Source organism: Tachysurus vachellii, chromosome 1 (assembly GCF_030014155.1).
Source record: "Tachysurus vachellii isolate PV-2020 chromosome 1, HZAU_Pvac_v1, whole genome shotgun sequence".
In the NCBI taxonomy this organism is placed as follows: Eukaryota; Metazoa; Chordata; class Actinopteri; order Siluriformes; family Bagridae; genus Tachysurus; species Tachysurus vachellii.
Window position 1 is genome coordinate 27,184,789 of NC_083460.1, and position 21,866 is coordinate 27,206,654.

The 21,866-nt window shown below is 40.6% G+C and overlaps 1 protein-coding gene across 5 annotated transcripts; it reads right to left on the reverse strand.

Moving 5' to 3' along the window:
• Positions 1-1,640: 1,640 nt before the first annotated feature.
• zbtb7a (zinc finger and BTB domain containing 7a) lies at positions 1,641-19,452 on the reverse strand. Of its 5 annotated transcripts, none has more exons than XM_060880642.1 (4): positions 19,277-19,452; positions 11,459-11,961; positions 10,220-11,049; positions 1,641-6,510 (listed from the first exon to the last, which is right to left on the reverse strand). In XM_060880642.1, exons 2-4 carry the CDS (start codon positions 11,885-11,887, stop codon positions 6,042-6,044), a joined length of 1,728 nt encoding a protein of 575 aa, XP_060736625.1. In that variant the 5' UTR covers positions 11,888-11,961; positions 19,277-19,452; the 3' UTR covers positions 1,641-6,041. The 5 variants fall into 5 exon arrangements, with proteins under 5 accessions (XP_060736625.1, XP_060736623.1, XP_060736626.1 ...); XM_060880640.1 differs by having other exon boundaries at positions 11,459-11,965; XM_060880643.1 differs by lacking the exon at positions 19,277-19,452 and adding an exon at positions 18,158-18,337.
• Positions 19,453-21,866: the final 2,414 nt, after the last annotated feature.

Below are 21,866 nucleotides of genomic sequence, written 5' to 3' on the forward strand. Positions count from 1 at the left end.
ATATGTTTCTAAGGATATTTTGTTTGTCCCTCTACCACTGAAATTTATGTTAACAAGTGATTGAAATCTATAATAGTGTGCTTGTACAAACTAGCATTAGAGTAGGAAAATAAAGAGAGGTCATATGTGGCGTCATATGTGCATGGAAGATTGACACTGTTAAAGATGAGTATGTGTAACTAGACCCTGGATGGGTTTGAGGGGACCAAGGCCACCACAGTACCATTCTAAACTACAGCTTTGTAAGCTGTAAATGTGAATTCTGGAAAGTCCTTTAAACATATTTATAGTCTTGTCTTTCCAACCAAAAATGTTTTTTTTAGATGTTCTGTTTGATTTACTACTGCTGCTGTTCCTTGCTTTTTATCGGTCTAAAAATGCATGTTAATTAGTGGGGCGGCAGTTCAAAAGGACTTCAACCCAAATATTAGCATGTTCAAGTTTTTTTTTCATGTAGGTTTTTTTTTTTTTTTTTGCATTTAAATAAATCATCATATCCACAATGAGATGTAAAAAAAAAAAAAAAGAAAAAGAAAATAAACACATTAACAATAGAGAAGAAAACAGCAATGATAACATTAACAGTAAAAACCAATGGAGAAAGCACATAAAAGTGCCTTTTTTGTTACAACTGCCAACCTGCAAACAGCAACGATGGCCACGAGAAGCCCACATTGCTGCCTACTTGCTAACCTCAGGGCTGAAAGAAGGCAGAGGGAAAGAAACACATCACATTTCTTCCCTCAAACCTAAGCATGTTTACTCTCCTGCCATTGTTTGTAAGTGGGAATTTTGTAGTTATGGAATGCATCCTGGATTTGTTTGTTGGCTTCATAAAACCAACAAAAAGTTTCACTCTGTCACAAACTACTCTCACTACTGTTGATATTCTGTGGCCCAGAGGCTGGAATGTAGCCAGGTCAAACTGTAAACTCAGGGAAAGATGTTAACTATACAGTTTGATGTTTTTTATAATATTCTAACTCTTTGATTTTCTTTTCTTGAGAACCGTAGAATACACACGATAGACAGAGTAATGAGGGGGACTGTGGGTGCATAGGTCTGTTCGGTAGATAAAATCTTTACATGGACAAAAAATTGTACAATAAAGCTTTGATTAGATGCAAGGCATAAACTATGGGGTGGTACCAAACCAATGGTCTGCAGTGTTTTTCAACCTGAGAAGCAATTGACTTAAAAAAATAGATGATTACCCATAATTTCCACAACAGTGACTTGTGTTCTACCACACAATGACACACACAAGCACGCCATGCACTGCTGCTCAATATCGTTTCAATGACTGGTAAAGCACAACATCTGAAGCTATCACACGCTTAGGTAGGAATCATTCATTCCTGAACATAACGACACAACTGCTACCTGTATTTGTACAAAAACTCTACTCGCTCTCAACAGTCTGTGCAAACCACTGGTTCCCACACCCATAAAGGACTCCTAGTGCAAAGCGCCTGTAAGCAACAGACAGCAGTCTCTCAATGGATGTGCAGAACTACAACAAAAATCTCTCTATAGGTTGCATATACCTAGTCAGAACTCAGGCTTGGCATGCTGATTTATAGCTCAGACGTGACCGTTATCAACCTTTACTACCTTTCGTTCAATGATTGTTACAGTAATCACCGTCTTTGCATGTGTTTTTATTGGTTGTCCAGAACCCGACAAATAAATAATACAAAGACAAATATTTAGATATTACAAGTGACAATTTCTTTTAAAGACACCATCTTATTGTAGCATCTATCTTAGGAGTCATAAAAGGGAGCTGAGACATCAACCTTTTATGAAGAGGAGTGAAGACTGGCGCTTTCCACTAGGATTGGGCGAAATGACAATACTCTTAAAGACATTTTAACACATCACATCTATATTGTGATGTTTATGCTTGATAAAGTGCAAGCAAAATAGAAATGCTCAGTTTAAAAACCTATATAGAAACATGGCTTCAGTTAATGCTTATTTAATATCTAAACAACTAATGATTTAACAAAGGAGAAACAGGGAAAAAACACTATAACAGCCAATCAGCTAGTGGAATATCTGTGTAACGACAGAATCCGTAAAGGTTATAAAATGTACAGACAATGCCTACGATTTGTATATGTTGTAATATCATAATATCATAATCATAATCATAATATTCATGTTATATTGTCACATTGCCCAACCCTACATTTCACCCTTGCATTGCCTCATATAACCAGCTCAAACATTCTGGTGTGGTTGTTTACGGGAATTAACAAGAACAATAATCCTGATAGCCTCCCATCTTAAGGCACATTCTTGCACAGTTCCCTCTCCACTTAGTCAGGTTTAAACACAGCCTCCCTCAGACTCCTCATGGACCCATTTATACAATGTTTAAGTCCCAAACAAGGCCAGTGAGCTGCTATGAACCTACAGATGTGTCATTACTTAGTCAAATAAGTTATAAAGTTATTTAGCGTTTTATCCAGTTAACAGTATCTGTTAAGTTAGACAATGTCCTAAATGCTCCACCACTGTGTGTCTTGTGTTGTGGTTTCACTGACATGTAGTATGTGCTTTAGATTTTTTTTTTAACCACACTACTTTTTGAACAAGTTATGTTGCTCAATAATGTTGGCGTTATTTGGAAATGTTATCTGATGCAATCATTAGATTAAGTAAGAAAGAGACAGCAAGCTTATTCAGATACAAGTTTAAAAAAAATTTCAAGTAATCCAGGTCTTTACCTACTTTGGATTTATAATGATTAATAATAATAATATTAATAATAATAATATTAAGGGAGGTATTAAAAAAAAGGGAAATGAAGCAGACAAATTAGGTTTAATTCTGTGTTCATGGAAACTCAAAGGCCTTGCCGAGTTAACCAGTCCTTATTATTTAAGGACTTTTAGTGCAAAAAATTCTTGCTGTTTCAACTATAGCACCATATCCAGTGCTGTCAGGCTACATATCACCCCAGCTGAGCCACCAAAAACTAGGTCCCTCTCCTATACACGTCAAATCATACAAGAGCCATTAACTTAAACGTAAGTGTATCAACAACCCTTGCAGGGTAAAAAGAAAAGACTCATTTCATCTAGTAAACAGGCAGCAAAAAGGACAGTAATTATGAAAGAAAGAACTCAAGTAAATTTACATTTCTTAATGATTATTACTTAACTTGTTATAAGGGGCATGGTTTTGGGCTGTGGCTAATTTTCATCACACGCAACTTCACTCTGCTCTCTGGGTTGTGCAGCTGCAAGTTGAGTCACAGATAGTTTTAGTATAGCATTTAGGTTCATGGACAGCCAGAAGCCATGCTCCCAATAATCAAACCAAAGTGCATTTTAAATCCTTGGAATTTCTGGACAGACTGGTCACATAACGTGGGTTGGAACAAACAAGGTTCACTCTGCAGTTAGCACTGTTTAGAGTGTGGCCTTGCAATAGCAACCTTAACCTAACACATCCCTTTTATTACAAACCCTGCACAGGTTGTCACTGAGTATAAATTGGAGTTAGACTATAACAGGCAGTCTGATCTCTGCACATTATGATATAAACCAGAGTAATGAACTGGTCAACTGTCTAATTGGAATATGCGTATTAAGAATTACTGGAAGACCCCTGAACACTCGCAAGCACCCAAACACACATTCTCACAGGTACACGCATACTCACACACATACACAAGCATGTAGCCGCACCACCATTAACCCCATTCTGCATTTTTAAGACATGTATAAAGAAAAAACATATACATCAAATGAAAACTTCAAGTGCAATCAGATATAAGGGCAATATCTTCTTTTAAGGGTGTCTTTTTAAAAGTCTGCTTGTTTTCTAATCAAGGTCACACACCATTTTGGAAACTCAACATGATAACCCTGCAACATTTGACTGTACAGATTGTATTTTGGCAGCCAGTCTTCAAAAAACAAAGAACCAAGCTAAGCATCATGACATGGATGGGTGTCTTTTTTTTTTTCTTTTTTTTTTTTTTAAGCACATTCTCTCTTTTGTTTCAAAGTACCCGTTTATTTTGACAAAAAAGTGCCCTTCTCAGTAACAAAGTGCAATCAAAACCTGCTGCTCCCCTTAAGGTGCAAAGGACTGAAACATTGGGCATAGCACTGCAGCTGCAGCAATGGCAAAGTGGGTGATAATGTCTGCCTCACAAACTGTATTACAAACTTTAAACTCTAGCCACTGCCACCAGCAATTACACCAAGATATTTCTCTGTGTTCTCCAAATGAGGCAACTCTATTTGAGGTCTGTAAAGTCCATCGAGCACTTTTGGAATTTTGCTATGATAGGCCGTCACTCTAATAAAAATGGAGGCGACTGCAGTCACAATGCCAGATTTTGGAGGTAAGCATGTCTGGATGTGCCCACAAACCTGACATGCTTACTCTCCCAGCCCCGGGGATTGAGTCACGTGGCTTAGGATGTGTCCAAAGGACAGTGTTGCACCGTTCCAGAGATCAACACTCGCAAAATGAATGGAACGCTGAACCCCCCTTCTCCCTCGATTTGGCCTTCCATCCCAAACAAGTATTTATTGCTCATCTCATTACCTCAATCGTCCAGTGGATGTGTGGTCCCATGGGCAGAATGTTGGAACAAGTACTTCTAACCTCCCTTCTCTCTCTTATATAGAAATCTCTCTCGTTCTTTCTCCATTGGGATTAAATCTTTAGTAAAGCTGTGCAAAAGCATAAAAGGTGCTCATCTCTCTTGCCTTCCTTCCCAAGCTTGGAAAGAGAAAACATTCTCAGCCTTTGTGCAGCAGCTGTCTGTAAAACAGCATCCTTTCTCTCACTGAGCTCGCTAACCTTGGCAGATTCACTCAACATTTCTCTCTCCCTCACACACACACACATACATATACCCAGATCACAATTCATGCTTTGGGATGGAACTTGCCCGGTACTGTCAAGTGCTGAGTTTAGGACAAAATGGGTTCCTCAATTAAATGTTCTCATACATTCAAACAGCCTTTGACCCTTTATAAGCTTCGCTCAGGAGTCTGGAGTGAAGCTGAAGATATAACTCTATCAATCTGTAATAAACCTTTTATAAAGGGACCGATATCATTATCACCTAATATATACACACATGTATACAATGTAAAGTGTCAAGTACCCAAAACAGCCAAATCAAATGAAAACATCAACAATGACAAAAATAAGACAAGAAAAACAACCCAAGAATTCCAAAAGGAGGAAAAACAGGCTGAGAGGTAAAAGATTCAACATGGATTTGCTCAGTGGCAAACTGATGAAGGTAGTGCTTCAGAAACACAGAACCTCCTTTTATCTCTTCCTCCCATGGCCTAATAGGTTTTGCCTCAAAATGTTAACATTTTAAAAAGACATAACCATCTATATTCTTTATAGAGAAAGTAACACTTAAAATCAAACCCCTGTCAGATTCTTTCTGGAACATTTATAAAGAAGGTGCTGCATCAGAATTGCATAATATTGCCATATTGATCTGAGACAATAGAACCTTTTCTTTATGGTATATGTACATATGTTTCACTGCATTAAAAAAGAAAGATTTGTTTGTTGCTTCTCCCACATCTTGGATCAATCTTTGTTTACCTGTTGCATTAGCAGCCATGATCAGCCAGGTGTTTGACACCTCACTTGTTTAAGACAAAGCCCTGTGGACACAACCCAGAGATGAGGAACCTGTTTTAACTGCATAGTAGCTCCGATGTCTCGTATGCATATGGACAAGCGATTACGCCAAAGTTAATTTAAAAAGACAAAATCAAAAATGGACACCCAGAAAGACAGAGACAGCACAGGTGAGTGATGTCAAGTGCTCTTCACTCTTTCAACAGGCCAGGAACTGTGGCTTCAGGTCTCTATGCTGAATGTTAAAGGGAAAAAAAAAAAGAATGAAAGATGTAAAATAAGAGATTAGATTTTTGGGACACCCTGATTTGGTTTTTAAAGAGAAGCATGGAGTTGTAGCTTTTTTCTCACAACTGATTTTCTTTTTTCTATGATTTCTGTGCAACACCAGAGTGTGTAATTTATGGTGTTTTGGCGTCTCTTTGCCTTGTAGTTGCATCTCCTCTAGCCTCTCCGTCAGCCAGCGGGCTATGTGTGTGGCTCTCTGTGACTCCTTCCATAACAACCACACCGATGCCCTCCTCCTCTTCATCATCCTCATCCTCTGGATGCAGTTGGCCCCTGTTGGATCTCAGCCCTGCACCGGTTGGCTCCAGAGGTGCTTCAAGCACATCTGGTTCTCGTACACGAGGCTTGCGCCCACGACGAGACGGGATGCCATTGCAGCCATCCTTCTTCAAGTGGCGGTGAAGATGGTCCGAGCGCACAAAGGTCTTAAAGCAGCTGGAGCACTGATAGGGGCGTAAGCCTGTGTGTACACGCATGTGATTCTTCAGGTCATAGTTGTGAGCGAAGGCGGCACCACACTGTGTGCACAGGTAAGGCTTTTCTCCTGTATGTTTGCGCATGTGAACCTTGAGCTTGTCCTGTCTGGAAAAAAGCATATAAAGACTAATTTACAGAAGAGAAGAAAGCATCATTTAATTTACAGAATTTAAGTCTAATAACTGTACTGCACAATTCATATTAGATACATTTTAGGTACAAAACAAAAATTGATGAATTAGCCGATAGCACTGAATTATTCATATTTATTTAACTATTTATTTATTTATATACTGAATCACATGTATTTCTCAGAACCCATAAGTGCTTTCTGCCAGAAAACCCAGTTCACACTGTGATATAATTTAGTATCAAACATTTTATATTTTTGACTTCCATGTTCTATTTCTTTTTGTTTTATTTCTATTCACTTCACCATTATTTTCTTTTCTAATTCTATTTAAATTGTAGTTGAAATTATTCATATTTTCTTTTGTTACTGAGGACTAGATTAACCCCATTTACGTATTAAAGTTACCAGTCAATTATACTTATAACAGTAACAACAGATAACCTTGTTTGCAGTTAATGGCAGCTTCCAATACCATTTTGACATCCACAAAACCTGGTACTTATTTACACTTGGCACTTGCTGAGAGGTCTGTACAATTACAATGGGAGGAAACTTCATAAATGTTTAACCACATTGAATGTAGTTGTCCTTGATTTTTTTTTTTTTTAAATAAATGCTTTTTCAAAAATCATGCCTTTATTAAATAGCAGAGTTAAAACCTTTCTTCTCTTATATAATCATTTTAAAGAATACTGTAGGTTTGGTTGTTGATCTTGCAACATATGTTTGCTCCCAGGAGGCACTGGGTCATGTAGGGACGAGAGCCATAAACCTAGAAGCTTTATCTCTAATTTCTCTGTGTGGCAATGAGGAGTGCTCAGTGTTCACTATATAAGCATGGAAACTCCTAAAGCAGTTTGACAAGGGATGATATTTTATCGGCATAGTAAAATGCAGATTTACAGAGGCTGACATGAGATTACTCCACTTAGAAAAAAGATCAGAAAACAAGGTTGTGCATACGTACACATTATTGTCCATAAAATACATATCCATTTAAGAATTCTGAATCTGTGATTGGATTTAGGTACAAATCATTTCGATATAAAGCTATAAAATATTATATAAAGCTAAAAGTATCTGTTGTCATCTGAGACAGCTCAAGCTGTCTAAAATATTTAAACACAGATTGAATCAAGAATATGTGAAGTAGGGACAGTTTGTATCCAACAGGTACAGACATGTTGTGAAATGAGACAGATTCCCACCACAAACAGGGCTGTGTCATGAGATCAAGTGCAAGGTCTTGTGTTGAGGGACCTCTGTACACGCTTAACTCATACACCCCCTCCCCTTTGTTTCTGACCAGTGCAGAGTACAGCTAAATAAACTACCGTGGCTGGCTAGCCCGGAACTGTGGAGGCTTACTGTACAAACACACACACACAATCACACACAAACACATAGACAGACACACACACGTGTATATAAACACAAACACACAACATATACACACACAAAACCACTCAAAAACACACAGGCGTATTTAAAAACACACACACAAACAGTGATGCCCTGAAGCCCATAAACACATGTATTCCTGCCATCTAAATCTTACACGTATGCAACCTCACTGTAACCTACATACTGGCACGCACAGGGAGACACTATACAAACCCATGGGACAGCGTGATAAAGTGGATCACTGATAGAACTAAATTATTTAAAGGACAGGATTGATTTATTACAGTGTGACGGAGAAGACCTGATCAAACAGGATTAAGCATACACCCCTTCCCATTGCCTGCTGCATTATTCCCAGGCAGCACAAATAGAACCCCGGATATTTTCAGTACAGCGTTTATTTCCAATGTAAGATCCCTAATTAATTCCCTATGGGGACAGTTTCATGACTGACCTGATGCCCTTAGGTAACAGTGCATGCCATGTTAGCAGCTCAGTAAAAAGGGTCATGTGTATGGGGGCAATAATAAACACAACATCCAAGATCACAGGTCCAAATAACTCATTGGCGGAGATATGGCACCAATCTATAATTCCATTCAATATCGGCATGGAGTGGTTTATAGCTGCCTCATGTCTGATAAGAGACAGCACAGCCATGCCAACACAGCCCACTTTTTATTGGATCCCCCTTGTTAAAATTCCGGGACTTTGTCATGCAGGCTGCCTATCCCTATAAAAGCTTGTTTTATAGCTGCTTGCCCCCTGACCAGAATACAGAAGATCTACCCACTTCCTTGTTCCTTGGCATTTGCAAGTTGATTTCAGTGACAGTGACATGATTTTGGAATTCACAGGATTTTTCAATTCAAGATTTACCAGACTATAAATACATTCATCAAATAAAAAAAATGCTGAACCCAGAGCTGTAGATTGTTGTGGTTTGTTGGTCGTGACACAGAAGGACAGGACTGAAGGATAATAAAAACTCCAACTACAGATATTCTGGACACCTCAAACTTCCAGCTCTTTTAAAGATGTAGATATAATAACGAAATATTGTTTTGGACACAAGTTAAGACAACTAGACTTGATTTAATTTTGCTAGCAAAAAGGCTTCATCAAGATGGAAAAGATTGTTTACCATTTGTACTATGATACATGACTATGCATATGTTTATCAAGAATACAGCTACAAAATTCTGGTCGCTGCAAAATTCTGATATACCCAAGTACAATAACTACTAGATGATAAACTGGACTGCTGGACTTTTTGTGTTTTTGCCATGGCATTTAGCAATGTAAAAGAGCTAGTATTATCCTATATACTTGATGAGACTAGAGAATACAGAGCAAGTACTCGGACACCTCTCCTCAATAGAGAATTTTTCCAGATCATTCAGGGTACTAAGCCCTTTCCTCTTTAACTCACCCTACTGATTTTTGTTGGGGTTTGGGTCTGAGACTTGGATGACCATGCCAAAATCTTAATTATCTGGTCATTGTTCCAGTGTTATATGGAAAAACAACTCAGATCACATTTAACCAACATCAGAGATCCTACACCATCCTTCAGCGTTTCAGTAGTGTAATGAACTTCAGCTTGTTTGTGTGGGTTTCTTCTGGCACGCCTTGAGATGTAGTCTAATTGCAGATTTGAAGAGACTTTTGTCCCATGTCATTTGGGTATTCTTTCATTTTCCCCATGTTATACAGTGACTAAGGGCTTCTGTGTCACCCATTAGTTATAACCCACTAAAACATGAAGTCTTGGATAACTGTTTGAGGTTTCATAATCACTCAGGTGAAGTTATTTTGTTCATAAGACCTGATAATTTCTGACATTTTTTGTTTTGTTAAAAATATATATATTTTGGAATATTTTAATTTAAATAAATGTGTGAGATTAACAGTGTGAGATTAGGCTAATTAATAAAAACATTAATTTGTTCAACCGTTAAGATGCTAGTAGTGCTATAAGAGCAACCTTAAACAGGCACTTACAACTACAAAAGACAGTAAAACCTACAAGTGATTCCAAAAAAGTAACTCCATTGCGCTGACAATAAAAGGTCAACAGTCAAGTAACCAATGACCAATCAGCGCTCAGCTAATAAAATCATTTATTCTTTATTCAAAGGAATGTTGCTACCAAGTGCCTCAAGAGAGTCTATCCACCCTTTCAAAGACTTTAGAAGTCTGTTCGGATGGAAGAATAAACCAGCCATAACTCTTAGATTTTAATGAATTGTTTTCAACAATTAATTATTAGCTCACCTAGTGAAGCGCACTTTGCAGATGGCACACTCATAGGGCTTCTCTCCAGTGTGCGTGCGGATGTGGCGGGGTAGTTTGCCAGCACCCTGGATGACCTTGGAGCAAATAGGGCACTTCTGGAAGGCCTTGGAGCGCATTTTTCTCTCACCGCCTGCATTCCCTGTGCTAGGTTGGCCTCCAGTGCCTCTACCTTCTCCACCTCGCACTGAGGCCCAGAGTGGAACGGTTGACTCCTCACGCTGCACACTGTTAAAGTACTTCAAGTAAAACTCCACATCAGGCTCATCCCCGTCAGCACCCTCATTTTCAGCTCCAGCTGGCCTCTCCTTCTGCCGCTCTATAGAGTCCATCATCTGCTGCAGGAGAGCACTGGCAGGCCCTCGCTCCACTTCTCGCTCCACCTCTGCTTCCCGCTCTGCCTTGGGCTCGGATTGATGGAGGTAGAAGTGTCCATTCTGTGATGATGGGGCATAGAAGCGCGAAAGCGCTTCAGTGCCATTCCCTCGAGCCCAGATCAGCACGTCCTTGGCGTCCTGCTGCTCATCTGGATCATCCTCCAATTCTGGTGGAGGCTGTATCACCAGCCCTGCTCCTGGGGGAGGGAAGTAGTTAGACGGCGTGCCATTGCTGTCAGCGCCATTGCGATGGCTAAAGTGCAGGTGTGCGGGCATGTCCCTGAGCTCTGGCGTACTGCAGCTGCTGCTCCAGTGCGCCCCTCTCTGGAAGAATTCCAGATACTCGCGAGCACGTAGCCGGTTGCCCTGCTCTCGGCTTCTCCTTCCACACTTTCCGTCCTCTTCCAGGTCGTCCTCTCTTCGCTCGCTGCCCGTCTGAGAACAGAAAGCAGGGCTGCAAGGTTACTCTTAATAACAGGCATGCTTTTTGTTAAAAAAGTACATACATATAAGGACCTTTTCTGGGGAAATAATTTGTCATTTTGAATTTTCATCATATAATCTGGCATTTAAATCTATATCACTGTCACTCCTAATCCAATTTTTTTCACATTTACATTTTTTTCCTATTTAAGATCCTAATAAACCAATATTATTTTATTTTTGTGCACTTGTATAATTTACCAAACCAGAAATCCCAAAACAGTATTATAAATTATAAATTGTGGATAATTGAACTTTTCTAACTTATTCTCTCTAAAATAAGAAATATGTACCATGGTTTAGAAGCTAATGTTTTTACTCAAATATGGCAACCTTTCCTTCAGAATAATGGTTGACCCACCGGAAGGGAGAGCACTTTGGTGTCGAGCAAGTGTGTGCAGATTTCTTGGACAGGGGAGATCTCAAGCAGACGGGCAGCACTTAGGATGTCAGCTACACTGCTACGGCTGACAGTGAGTGTAGCTGTGTAGGCGAAGTCCAGCAGTGCTGCAAGCGCCTCAGCATGCACAAAGTCCAGTGCGTATACACTCTGGCGCTCAGCAGCCAGGCCTGAGGTAAAGAGTTTGTGGAAATAGGAGCTGCAGGATGCTAGAACCGAGCGGTGGGCGGGGAACTCGCGCTCCTGTACCACCAGCAGCACATCACACAGCAGGCCACTGAGCCGCTGCCGGTTCAAGCCATCCAGCAGGTCGGCGCTGTGCTCAGGAAAGGGGATGCCCACTGGGCCCTCCTCTGCCTCGCACGCCCGCCTGCCGGCCCCCGACGACATCTTCCACCAGCCTGCCGCCGAGCCGCCAATCGCAGCCACCGCCCGGGTCTCCGTCCTGCCGTCTGTCCGTCTGCCTGTCTGGTAAAAAAACATGATATGACTTCAGTCTAAAGTGAGGTTTTGTAGACATGTGGTACAGTCTTAGAAATGTTAGAAAATGTTAGAAAATTTTAAGAATAGATGGTGATTGGCAAATTGCTCTTCAGTAAAGGGAATCTTATTGTAGAAATTTTAGTTTGAGAGCTTTTGCAGCTATGTTGTGTAGCAATGTTTTTGCATCACAAACAGAAAAATACTTTTGACACTCGTATTGGAATAAGACTAACATATTATAGGTCAGCAACACCTCAGTAGTCTACTGAGATAACATCATGCAAATTCTGAGAATAGAGTAACTGCAGTTTCTTGTTCCTCTTCTACTGACAGTTTTTCTTACTTCAGACCTGTTTCTTTCTAGAATCTCACTTCCTTTTGAGGCAAACCAGCCTTTGAGTTATTATCGTCAAGTTGCCCTAGCAAATGTGAAAGATACAAAGAGAAGCAAGCAGACATTGTTCTAATGGTTGTTTTTATCATATACATCAAGTCAAAAGACCACTGACTGAATTTAAATGAGCAATTCAAAAAAATTTAAGTTTAATAGCATTATTTATGTTGATCAAATATATAAGCAGAATAACAGTACATGCAATGCACAGGTTCAAGTATAAGACATGTGGTATCTTGAATTCTTGTTTGGTAAAATGTGGAGATCAAACTTTTCTGAACATCATTTTGGAAATCGAATTGCAATATAACCGTTGCATTAACAATTACCTGGAGCTAATATGCTTTAACTTATAAACGATTTTCATACATCATGTACTTTATTACATGCTACACTGCAATATATATGGTGTAGTATTATGAAATCTCGAAGTTGGCTGTGATGAGTTTTGGGCCCCTTAAATCATAGCTGGGTGAGAGAGGGCAGTAGTTCTGCTGTCTCCAAAGTCAGTGGGAGAGACACAAGAAGAAAAGAGAAGTGAGCTTGCTCACAGAAGTGAGTGGCACACAGAACAGAACTGTACAGAGCTGCATGTGCAACACAGTAGAGCACACAGAGGGTGGGGGGGACAACGGACTGCCGAGGATAGGCAAAAGTGGAAAAAAAAACACTCGAGGAGGAGTAGGACACATGCACGGCTGTGAGGGAACAGTATTAAATAGGGAGGTTGTCAATCCGGTCTAAGCCGGTTACCCCACCCTACACTGTGTGCCAAGTTTCAGAAAAGGCCTGTGCCCTTGCTCACGTGTTGAGGGGAGATTAAAATGATCAAATGTAGCCTGGGTAGGAATGGGAGGGAGGTGGAGAGGGGTTTTGCAAGGTAACCCTCCGCGATTTGTCCATTCGAACTCACACACAAATGAAAGCTAAGCCCCTCCTCTATCTGGCACAGCAACCCAGCAGGGGGTGAGAATAGTTGAGGCATTATTTTCTATAGGAGCAGCATATTCAAAAGAAAATTCCTGCTTAACCTGGGCACCCCGCCCTCTCCTTTCTACACGCCCTCTTGAAAAAAACTGCTTCCTACCTCACCTGGCACAATGTCATCACACTGCGGAGGTGACTCTTAGGTAAAGCACAACCCTAATGCTCTAAACAAACCTGTCTGCTCAGCCCATTCCATTCGAGGTCACATTTCACAAAACAACACAGTATATGATAACTACATTAAGATTGCATTACTTTTTGCTTCTAATTATTATGAATCACAATAATACAATGATCTAGGGCACATATGCTTGTGCTATACATACAATTCTATATAGTACACCTTGGGGATGCCCTTCTAATAATAGATAGACTCTATTAGTTACATTCTTCCATTCTGACTGGTTGAAGTTCAACAGCAATGCCCTTCGACTGATCTGTCTTTCTTCTTTGTGTGTGATACTTTCATCTGTGACAGTGATGGGCACGTGTATACTCAGCTTTGACACCACACCATGCTCATTGTTTTCTCTTTGAGTCCTGATAAAGCCTGGCTGGCCGACGCTCATTTCACTATCTCTCAAATGGCTTATTTGAATAGACTAGGGTAAAGATCAGCCTAAAGGCTGGGAGTAACGGACAAATGCCTAGCAGGTTTTACCTGGAGAGGGGAGTTGTAGGGGTGAGAATGGCAAATTGAGCTACACCACCTAATTCACATGAGAGAATACCTGCAGTTTGAAAAGCCAAGAACTGATCATCAGAATAATACATCAGAAGTCTTATGTGCTTCAGCTAGGAGGTGAACAATCAAAGTAGCTGTCCCTGTCCCAGAATAAACCCTACTTGAGCTGAAAGAAAGAGGAAACACTGCAAACAAACCTGATCCTGACACCTTCTCATGGCTCCAAACATTCCTCATCATTAATTCATGGCTGCGGGTGACGGGGGCTGTGCCTTGGCCCCAGTGACTCGCTTGCAGGCCTCTCTGTCAGCAGCCGCGCACACAGCCCGCCACTGCTTTGCAAGTCAAACCACAATTCGCTGCAAGTAGCCATACCACCCACCCACCCCCACCTTAGCCCAGGCTTGCCTGCCGTGGCCAGCACACAGAGCAGTTATCAGCATCAACTTTTGGAATACATTTTTCAGAAGTTTACCAACAGCAAACACTCTTAATTATATGAAGTAACTATAAACTAGTGTACACATTTCATAGTTTGGATACACAGTGTTTTCTGTCAGTAAACAAATAAGTTTTACACTACAAAAAAAGCATGCACTGTATGTTCCTATAATAATGGATAATCAAACATATTACAATGCGGTTACACTGACTGTCTGAAATGTCTCCTTGATATAAAAATTTGGAGTATGAGGGTCTTTATGAATGAACCATTAAATGTGTTCACTGATTACTCTGTAAGTAGGCTTATACATTTCACCTTAAATGCCTTTGCATAATACACATGCCAGATCAGACTGTATATATAATCAATTGTAAACTCATATTGAAACATCTAAGCTAAACGCATTCCATACATTCCAGGAACACACACTGACTTATGACATAAATCAAAAGAGTCATAGGATTTTCTGGAAGCAAACCATATCACTGGAGTTCCTTCACTGGTATTTTTCACTTCTTTTTTCCTTCTATACTCCACCAGTCACCCTTTACTGCAATTGATGGAATCAAAACACAAGCGTGGGTTTTTTTTTTGTGAGAACCTATCAACTGATCATGCACAGTCCACATTAGCTCAAATTCCTCAAAAGAGAGCAGATAAAAAGTGTGTGGAGAGGCATCCATTGACCAGTGACCATCAGCTCAGTGTTGGTGGATGATCAGTCAATCATTTGGAGTTCATTACACGTAGTTCAAAGATAGAGCTGAAAAGATATTAGTAGATAATTGGAAATGGTATGGAAGGAGGGTGTCTAATTCCAAGAAGAACAGGATTTTAAGTAAGGCTTTGCTCATGAGTCACTCCTGCCAGTAGTTAGAGAAGCCTGATTGGTTGTATAGAGTGCAAGCAGGAAGTGGGCGAACAACTGATAAAACTGGAGTTATGAGGTTGGGCTGCTTCACTTCAGATATGTCAGTTGTTGCCAAAAATCCAGGCTCACAATGCCCCCTTGAAGGTAGTGGGTGAGGCTGTTTAAAAATCAACATACAACTTTTGTGTTGCTATCGAAGGCCAATTTACTCCAAAGCTGAGAAGGCAGTGCACAAGACAGTAACATAATATAACCATACACTTTCATTGTAGCTATTTTATTCACAGCTATCATACAGTCACTTTTAAATGAAAAATTCAACCATCTGTAGGTCTATCAGAAGAGACCCATTCTGTTCTGCTCAGTTAGAAGAGAATACAAAGAAAAATGGTGAAGGATCTCATTCTGAACAGATGACAGCATACTTGTGATTGTCCTGAACTGAACATGGTTTTATCGGGAGGTTAGACCCAAGTGTCAGACACCCCCTCAGAGTTTGAACAAAGTTTTCCAGGCCTGATTCCCTGCATCTGGCAGCTGGCTGGCTTCAGTTTTTGTGAGTCTTTTGGACACTGTGGCCAAGCTTACAGGAAACCAGTGAAGAGAGACCAAACAATGTGATCCCCTCACCTAAAATGGCAGAAAAGTCCTGAGAATGCAGCTCTGCTGTTTCCAGTGCCCTTGTGACGCCATGTCTCCATCTCTGCAACAGAGGCCGGCCAGAATGGACGGAAGATGACTTCCTGTGTGACTCTGGCTATGGTGTAACAGAACCCACTCTGTTATCAGATGACCAGCTCTCCCAGACACTGCACTGCGCTCGTCCGCCGCCAGCCCACCACAGCTTCCACTTCCTCCTTTTCTGCCTCTGCTGAGGAGGCAAAAATGCACCTCCCACCCGCTGCCATTTTATTATCCACAGATCTCGCAATGATTACGCAAAGGTAAGTGTGTCAAGGACTCTCCTCCACTCGCCGGAGGCCGAGCTCCATAATGGTGATCGGGGGCGGGTGAGAGAATAACCTTACAGCAATCGGATTCCACATCACTTTAAAGGAAACTAAGAAGTAGGCCTTGCCCGACTTGTCGACAGACCCACTGCAGATAAGGACAAGTGGAAGAAGGCCCTGTAAAGAGCGCAATGAGAGCATAATGAGATGAGTTCTCTGATTACCAATCGGAAGGTTAGCTCACTGGAGCCCATCTCCCAGCATCACAGTCTCTAATTTGATCATTTTAAATATGCTTCACAGCAGCCCACCCAGCCGACTGCCCCGAAGACAAACTATATACAGAGCTCTGGCTGCCTGCTGGAAATGCTCTTTCCAACATTCAAATCCAGTCAGCAACAATTAAAAAAATTCTTCCACTAGGACAGTGACTCCAAAACAACACATGGATACATGTACAGAACTTGTTTATATGAAAACCAACTTACATTGGATTTTATAAATATGGCGGAATAGAACATTTTTAATATGAACTTTTATATCTTTAAATGTACAGTCAAATTTTGTCCACTGATGTGAATGTAATGACATTGTCCATAAAAATTGAAAATTCTTTGCTCAAAAAACACTAATAAAATCTCTATTTCTGATAGACAGGTCACGCGTGACAATATACGCTTTGTCTTAATATATCAGCAACATATAATCCTCAATTTCTTTTATATAAAAGAAAGGCAACATTGATGTTTACTTTATGGGCGGTGATCTAGTGTTCCCAAACACTCACACACATATACACACACTCACTAAGTTTCTCTTACAGCCTCATAGCATTCCTAGGTGGGTGCCATGACTCAAAATGACCCCATAGTATAATCTATGTCACATATAAAGTACACTCACTTAAAGTGGGCTCAAATATGTATGTCATTCACACAACAACTAAGAGACAATAAAGAGAGGCCTCACCCCTGACAAGACAAGGCGCCTTTTCTGTGTATTGTTCAGACACTGGGCGTCATCAGCAAATAAAAATACCCCTCGCGCCCTCCCTGTACCCACACCAGCCAAAACGAGTTAAGCCAGTATGGGTTGGAAATTATCCACACACATCCTTGAACAAAAAAGATAGAAAGAGAGAAGAGGTTTCATGCACTAGACACCAAAAGCAAACTGCTGACCAAGCTGAGGTCATGAGACATTACCAAAAGACCCTTGGTGATAATCAACCATGGGATTTGGGGTTTGGGGGAAGATTGAGCTTGAGCTTTTTAAAAATGAGGAAGTGTTTACACAGATACACAGATCTACAGATCTAGCAACAAAAGAAACAAATAAAGTCACAAGGTTAGAGGTTATGAAGTTTTAATTTGCAGCATATCTCATACATAAGCAGAACATTTTCTAAACAGTTTAAAAGTCCACTAGGGGTGCCACATTTATTAATTACAGCCAAATGTATCTACTTGAAGTCCACGGTAATGATAATACTGTGTAATTCACAAGCGTAACTTTCTTTTTTCACCTCACTTCTGTTTATAAACATCAGTGTCAAGTTTTAATGATATTAATCTTGACACCCCATTGACAATATTTATTAGAAACAGTAATTCCATGCAAAGTTAAAATGAGCTGGATATAAACTCTTTGGTCATACCTTAACGCAGCAGGCCTCTGTTTTCCATCTCTACTCCATCTGTAACTGGGTCAAGTGCTCTCAGCTCAGCTAAGCCTAGTGCCCCTCTATCTATATATCTCTCTGTCTCCTAAAGATCCTACTGCTATCCTGTCTTCTCCACTCCAGGCAGCAGAGAGAGTGAGATTGCATTAGAAAGAAGAGCTTACCAGCTGGGAACAAATGTGTTTCTTTCTGTGGGCCAGCTCAGTGTTCCCTGCCTGCCTCTGTGCCTGGGCAGGATCGTGCCGTGGAGTAACTGCAGTCTGCAAACTTCCGAGTGGCCCTAGTTACACAGGCAAGCCCTTGCCTGATCCCACACACAGGCAAACACCTACTAACTCTAACTCTCCCCTTCCTCCTCCCACCCCCAGCCCTCTTTTTTCAGCCCACTGCTTTGGCTTCACTTCCCTCTCTGCGATTGGCTTGACAGCTGCTCATTCACCACACCTCCCCACTGGGATAGGCTGCCGGCTGTTCCCTTTCCTGTATGGCCAAGGGCAAGGCTCTCTGGGATGTAGAGTCCTATAGAGTTACATTGACTGCTTCTAGGCCACTGCAATGGACTACAAGTCCCAAGCCGTCCACTCTCACCAACCCCACAGCTCCGAGCCCTGGTTCAACGTAAGCACTCTGAGCTGAATTATATGCTACGGTGTGTTGCTAGCAGGATGCCAGGTATTAAAAGTACAGAGACCAGCCATCAAGCAGAGCCAGGCTAAAGACAAAATAAAGGAACTCAATGAAGCAAATGCAAGAATCACAATTCTATAATGTCTCAAATATGCCTGAATAATATAAAAACTTATGTCATCTTTAAATAGTACTTTTAACAACAATGAAATATAAAAACAAAACAGCAAAAAACAGACACAAACAATCCAGACACACAAAAAGCTGAAAGCTTTAATCCATCACAGCTGATTCCATTTGACAACTTAAAAGTAAAGCCTGTCACATGCCACTCTACCTTGTATGACAGCATTATTTTTGGTTCCTCCTTCCTCACACACTGCCCCAGTCTTTCTCTTTCAACCCCCCCACACGCCCCGCCACCAACACATAGGCACATACTCGACCAAACTAAGAGTGCTTAAAAAACTGAAACAAAGTTCACCAAAACAATAGCATTGAAATAAGACGAGGCAAATTACTTTCAGTTGGAATCCCCTTTTAACCCCTTTTGCCCTCTCTCTGCCCCTCTCCTTCATTCCTTTTTCTTTCCTAACGACAGGCCCTGGAAGAGATGGCAGAGAAACCAGGATGGGGAGCGCAGGGGTCCAGCTCACCTGTGATGGCCGTGGTGCTGATTTTGTGGGTTTGCTTGTCTCTCCTCTCCTCCTCTCTGGGACTCTCTCTCTTGCTTGCTCTCTCTCTCTTTAGCTGTCCCTGTTTCTCAAAGCCTCGTATGCGCTAAACAGGCAGCAGTAGATCAACTCAATTCCCTTCCTGGTTTCTGGAGGGCAAAGAGGTCCCTCCCTTTCTCTCGCTCCCTCTCTCCCTCTCTCTCTTAAAGAAACAGCATTCTCCCTTGCTGGTATCCTCTTCACCTCTCTAGGGAATACAGCAAAATTATATTACTGTGTGACAGGGACAACAATCAGATTAGAAACAGGTAACACCGAATAAAAAATAATAATGTCACAAATTTTAAGTGTTAAAGTTTCGCATTATAACATGACATTTACTGTGACGGAGCATGTGAGGGATACTCATGATTGCAACCGTCCTTTTCTTACTGGAGTGGCTTTGAATGTGTGTTATAGGCACACCCACCCATCCCACAGCCTGAGGTCATGGAGTCCCACCCCAGAAACAAGCCTTGGCACATTCCAAAACACTAAGGGTCTGCCAGCAACACCCCCCCAACCACACACACACACACACACACACCTCTTTCACTTATGCAGTTCACAACATGCTGATTCTCATTGGCCCCTAACAGAAGGTGCTACACATCTCCCATCTATACTAAAAAACATTTTAAACAATTTGATAGATTAACCAGTACTTTAATTAACAACCTTAATTCATATACATAGCTCTGCAAATGTTGAACTGAAATCTTTAACCAGAATCATATTAATTATCTGAAAGGCTCACTGGACAAAGAGTTTAATTCTTTTAAGTAAATCTGAATTGCAATTTCAATGTACCAGTTGATAGACGAAAGACTAATTGAGAAACGACATTGTCATGGGTAGGAAAGTTACTTAATGAATATATATGGAGCACATGGATTCTGTTAATACAACTTGACTTAGATTGGATGAGTAAGACCTGCTCCAATAAGCCAAGAGTGGAATACAGAAACTTGTTACTGGGGGTGGTGGGGGGCAAAAGACAAATCAACACATTTTGGCTACAGAGGGCACTGCCAACAGGCCAGCGGGAAGCAGAAGCATTCCCATGAAGTACTAATAAGACACTGTGGGATTCCATTAGTTTCTAAAAGCTTTTCTTCAATAGAATATAACAAGCCAAATAGCAAAAAATCCTGACCACAGAAAAAAGCCCCCGCTCGTTTGTCCAGTTCCTCAAACAGCAGAAAATGCAGGATCATTGTTTATATATACTGTATATATATATTAATGTTTTTTTAACAGTATTGTTAGATTTAAGTTGAAGGTAAACATAATTGAAACTGTCATCATTGAGAATAAGAATGCTTTAACAGTAAAGAAGTACGCCATTGTGTTTTCAGCCCAACCCCTGCCCAACACACTGGTTATGAATGTGCAATTACCACACTGACGAATATGGAAACATTTCGCTATACTGATAAACAGAAAACCCCTTCCAATGAGAGCCTAAAAGGCAGTTTTTGAATAATTCCAAATAAGCACTTATGAAAACATTTTTGCACCAAGATTTAACAGATAATTTTGTTCAAATCCCAAATCTAAATATTTCTCCCTTTATAATCTACAACTACCTTTTCAGCAGGTTAAACTTTAGGTCTGTTTCACTCTTTCACACCACCAGGGACAGTGAGACACACCTGGGAACATACTTGTGCTTGTATTCATTAATGCCTGGAACTTCCAACAAAGTTAAAAATTCATTAATAATTAGTATTTCCAATAACTGGAAAATAGAAATTGCTATTGAACATCCATCTTTCCTTTTCATCTTGCTTTATCATTTTGTCTTTTGTCCTGCACTGTTTGCACCAGGTTGCACAGAAGCACTTTATGTATCTAGGACTACTTACTAAGCCCTCTGTCTATGTTTTATGTATCACCATGATCCTGGAGAAACGTTGTCTCATTTCACCGTGTACTGCTGACAATAAAAGCTATAAATATATACAATAAAATGACATATATATATATATTGTATAAAATATATATACAATAAAATGACAATAAAAGCTTCTTGACTTGACTATATACATCTGACTACATGGAGCTATCTGCATAATAGCTTGTGTTTGTTATTGGAGTTAAACATTCCATGTTCTCCAAAGATGATAAAGCTCCTGCAGTGCCCTGTATGAAAAATGCTGAGGAACTCCATGACACTTGCTCAGCTTAAGGTGGGTTCTCTTGTTAGCATTACATGCATGCTTTGTTTCCATTAAAGTATTACTTTTTGCTGTGGTAGCGGTCACTTCTCATCCTTTCAGGGTCCAGAGGAAAGATCTAAATTTCGCCCTTGTGTACACAAAGACTGGCCTACTGGGTGGTTAATGTCATCACAACATCAAACAGGTTTAATGTCTCAACTCATAGTGGCACGAGTGAGCAGTCATCTAAAAACGCTTTTCCATCCTAAGATGGATCAGTTACTCACAACATTGTGACATGGTAGGTTATCAGACTTACAGTTTATACACACACACACACACACACACACACACACACACACAGGTGTTGC

What these genes read in the sequence shown, in the direction of transcription:
- zbtb7a (XM_060880642.1), bottom strand. Translation starts at nt 11,887, where the DNA reads ATGTCGTCGGGGGCCGGCAGGCGGGCGTGCGAGGCAGAGGAGGGCCCA. An exon ending in CCAAAGTGCTCTCCCTTCCG is followed by an intron (nt 11,050 to 11,458) that starts GTGGGTCAACCA and finishes TTCTGTTCTCAG; the next exon opens with ACGGGCAGCGAGCGAAGAGA. An exon ending in TGCAAAGTGCGCTTCACTAG is followed by an intron (nt 6,511 to 10,219) that starts GTGAGCTAATAA and finishes GCTTTTTTCCAG; the next exon opens with ACAGGACAAGCTCAAGGTTC.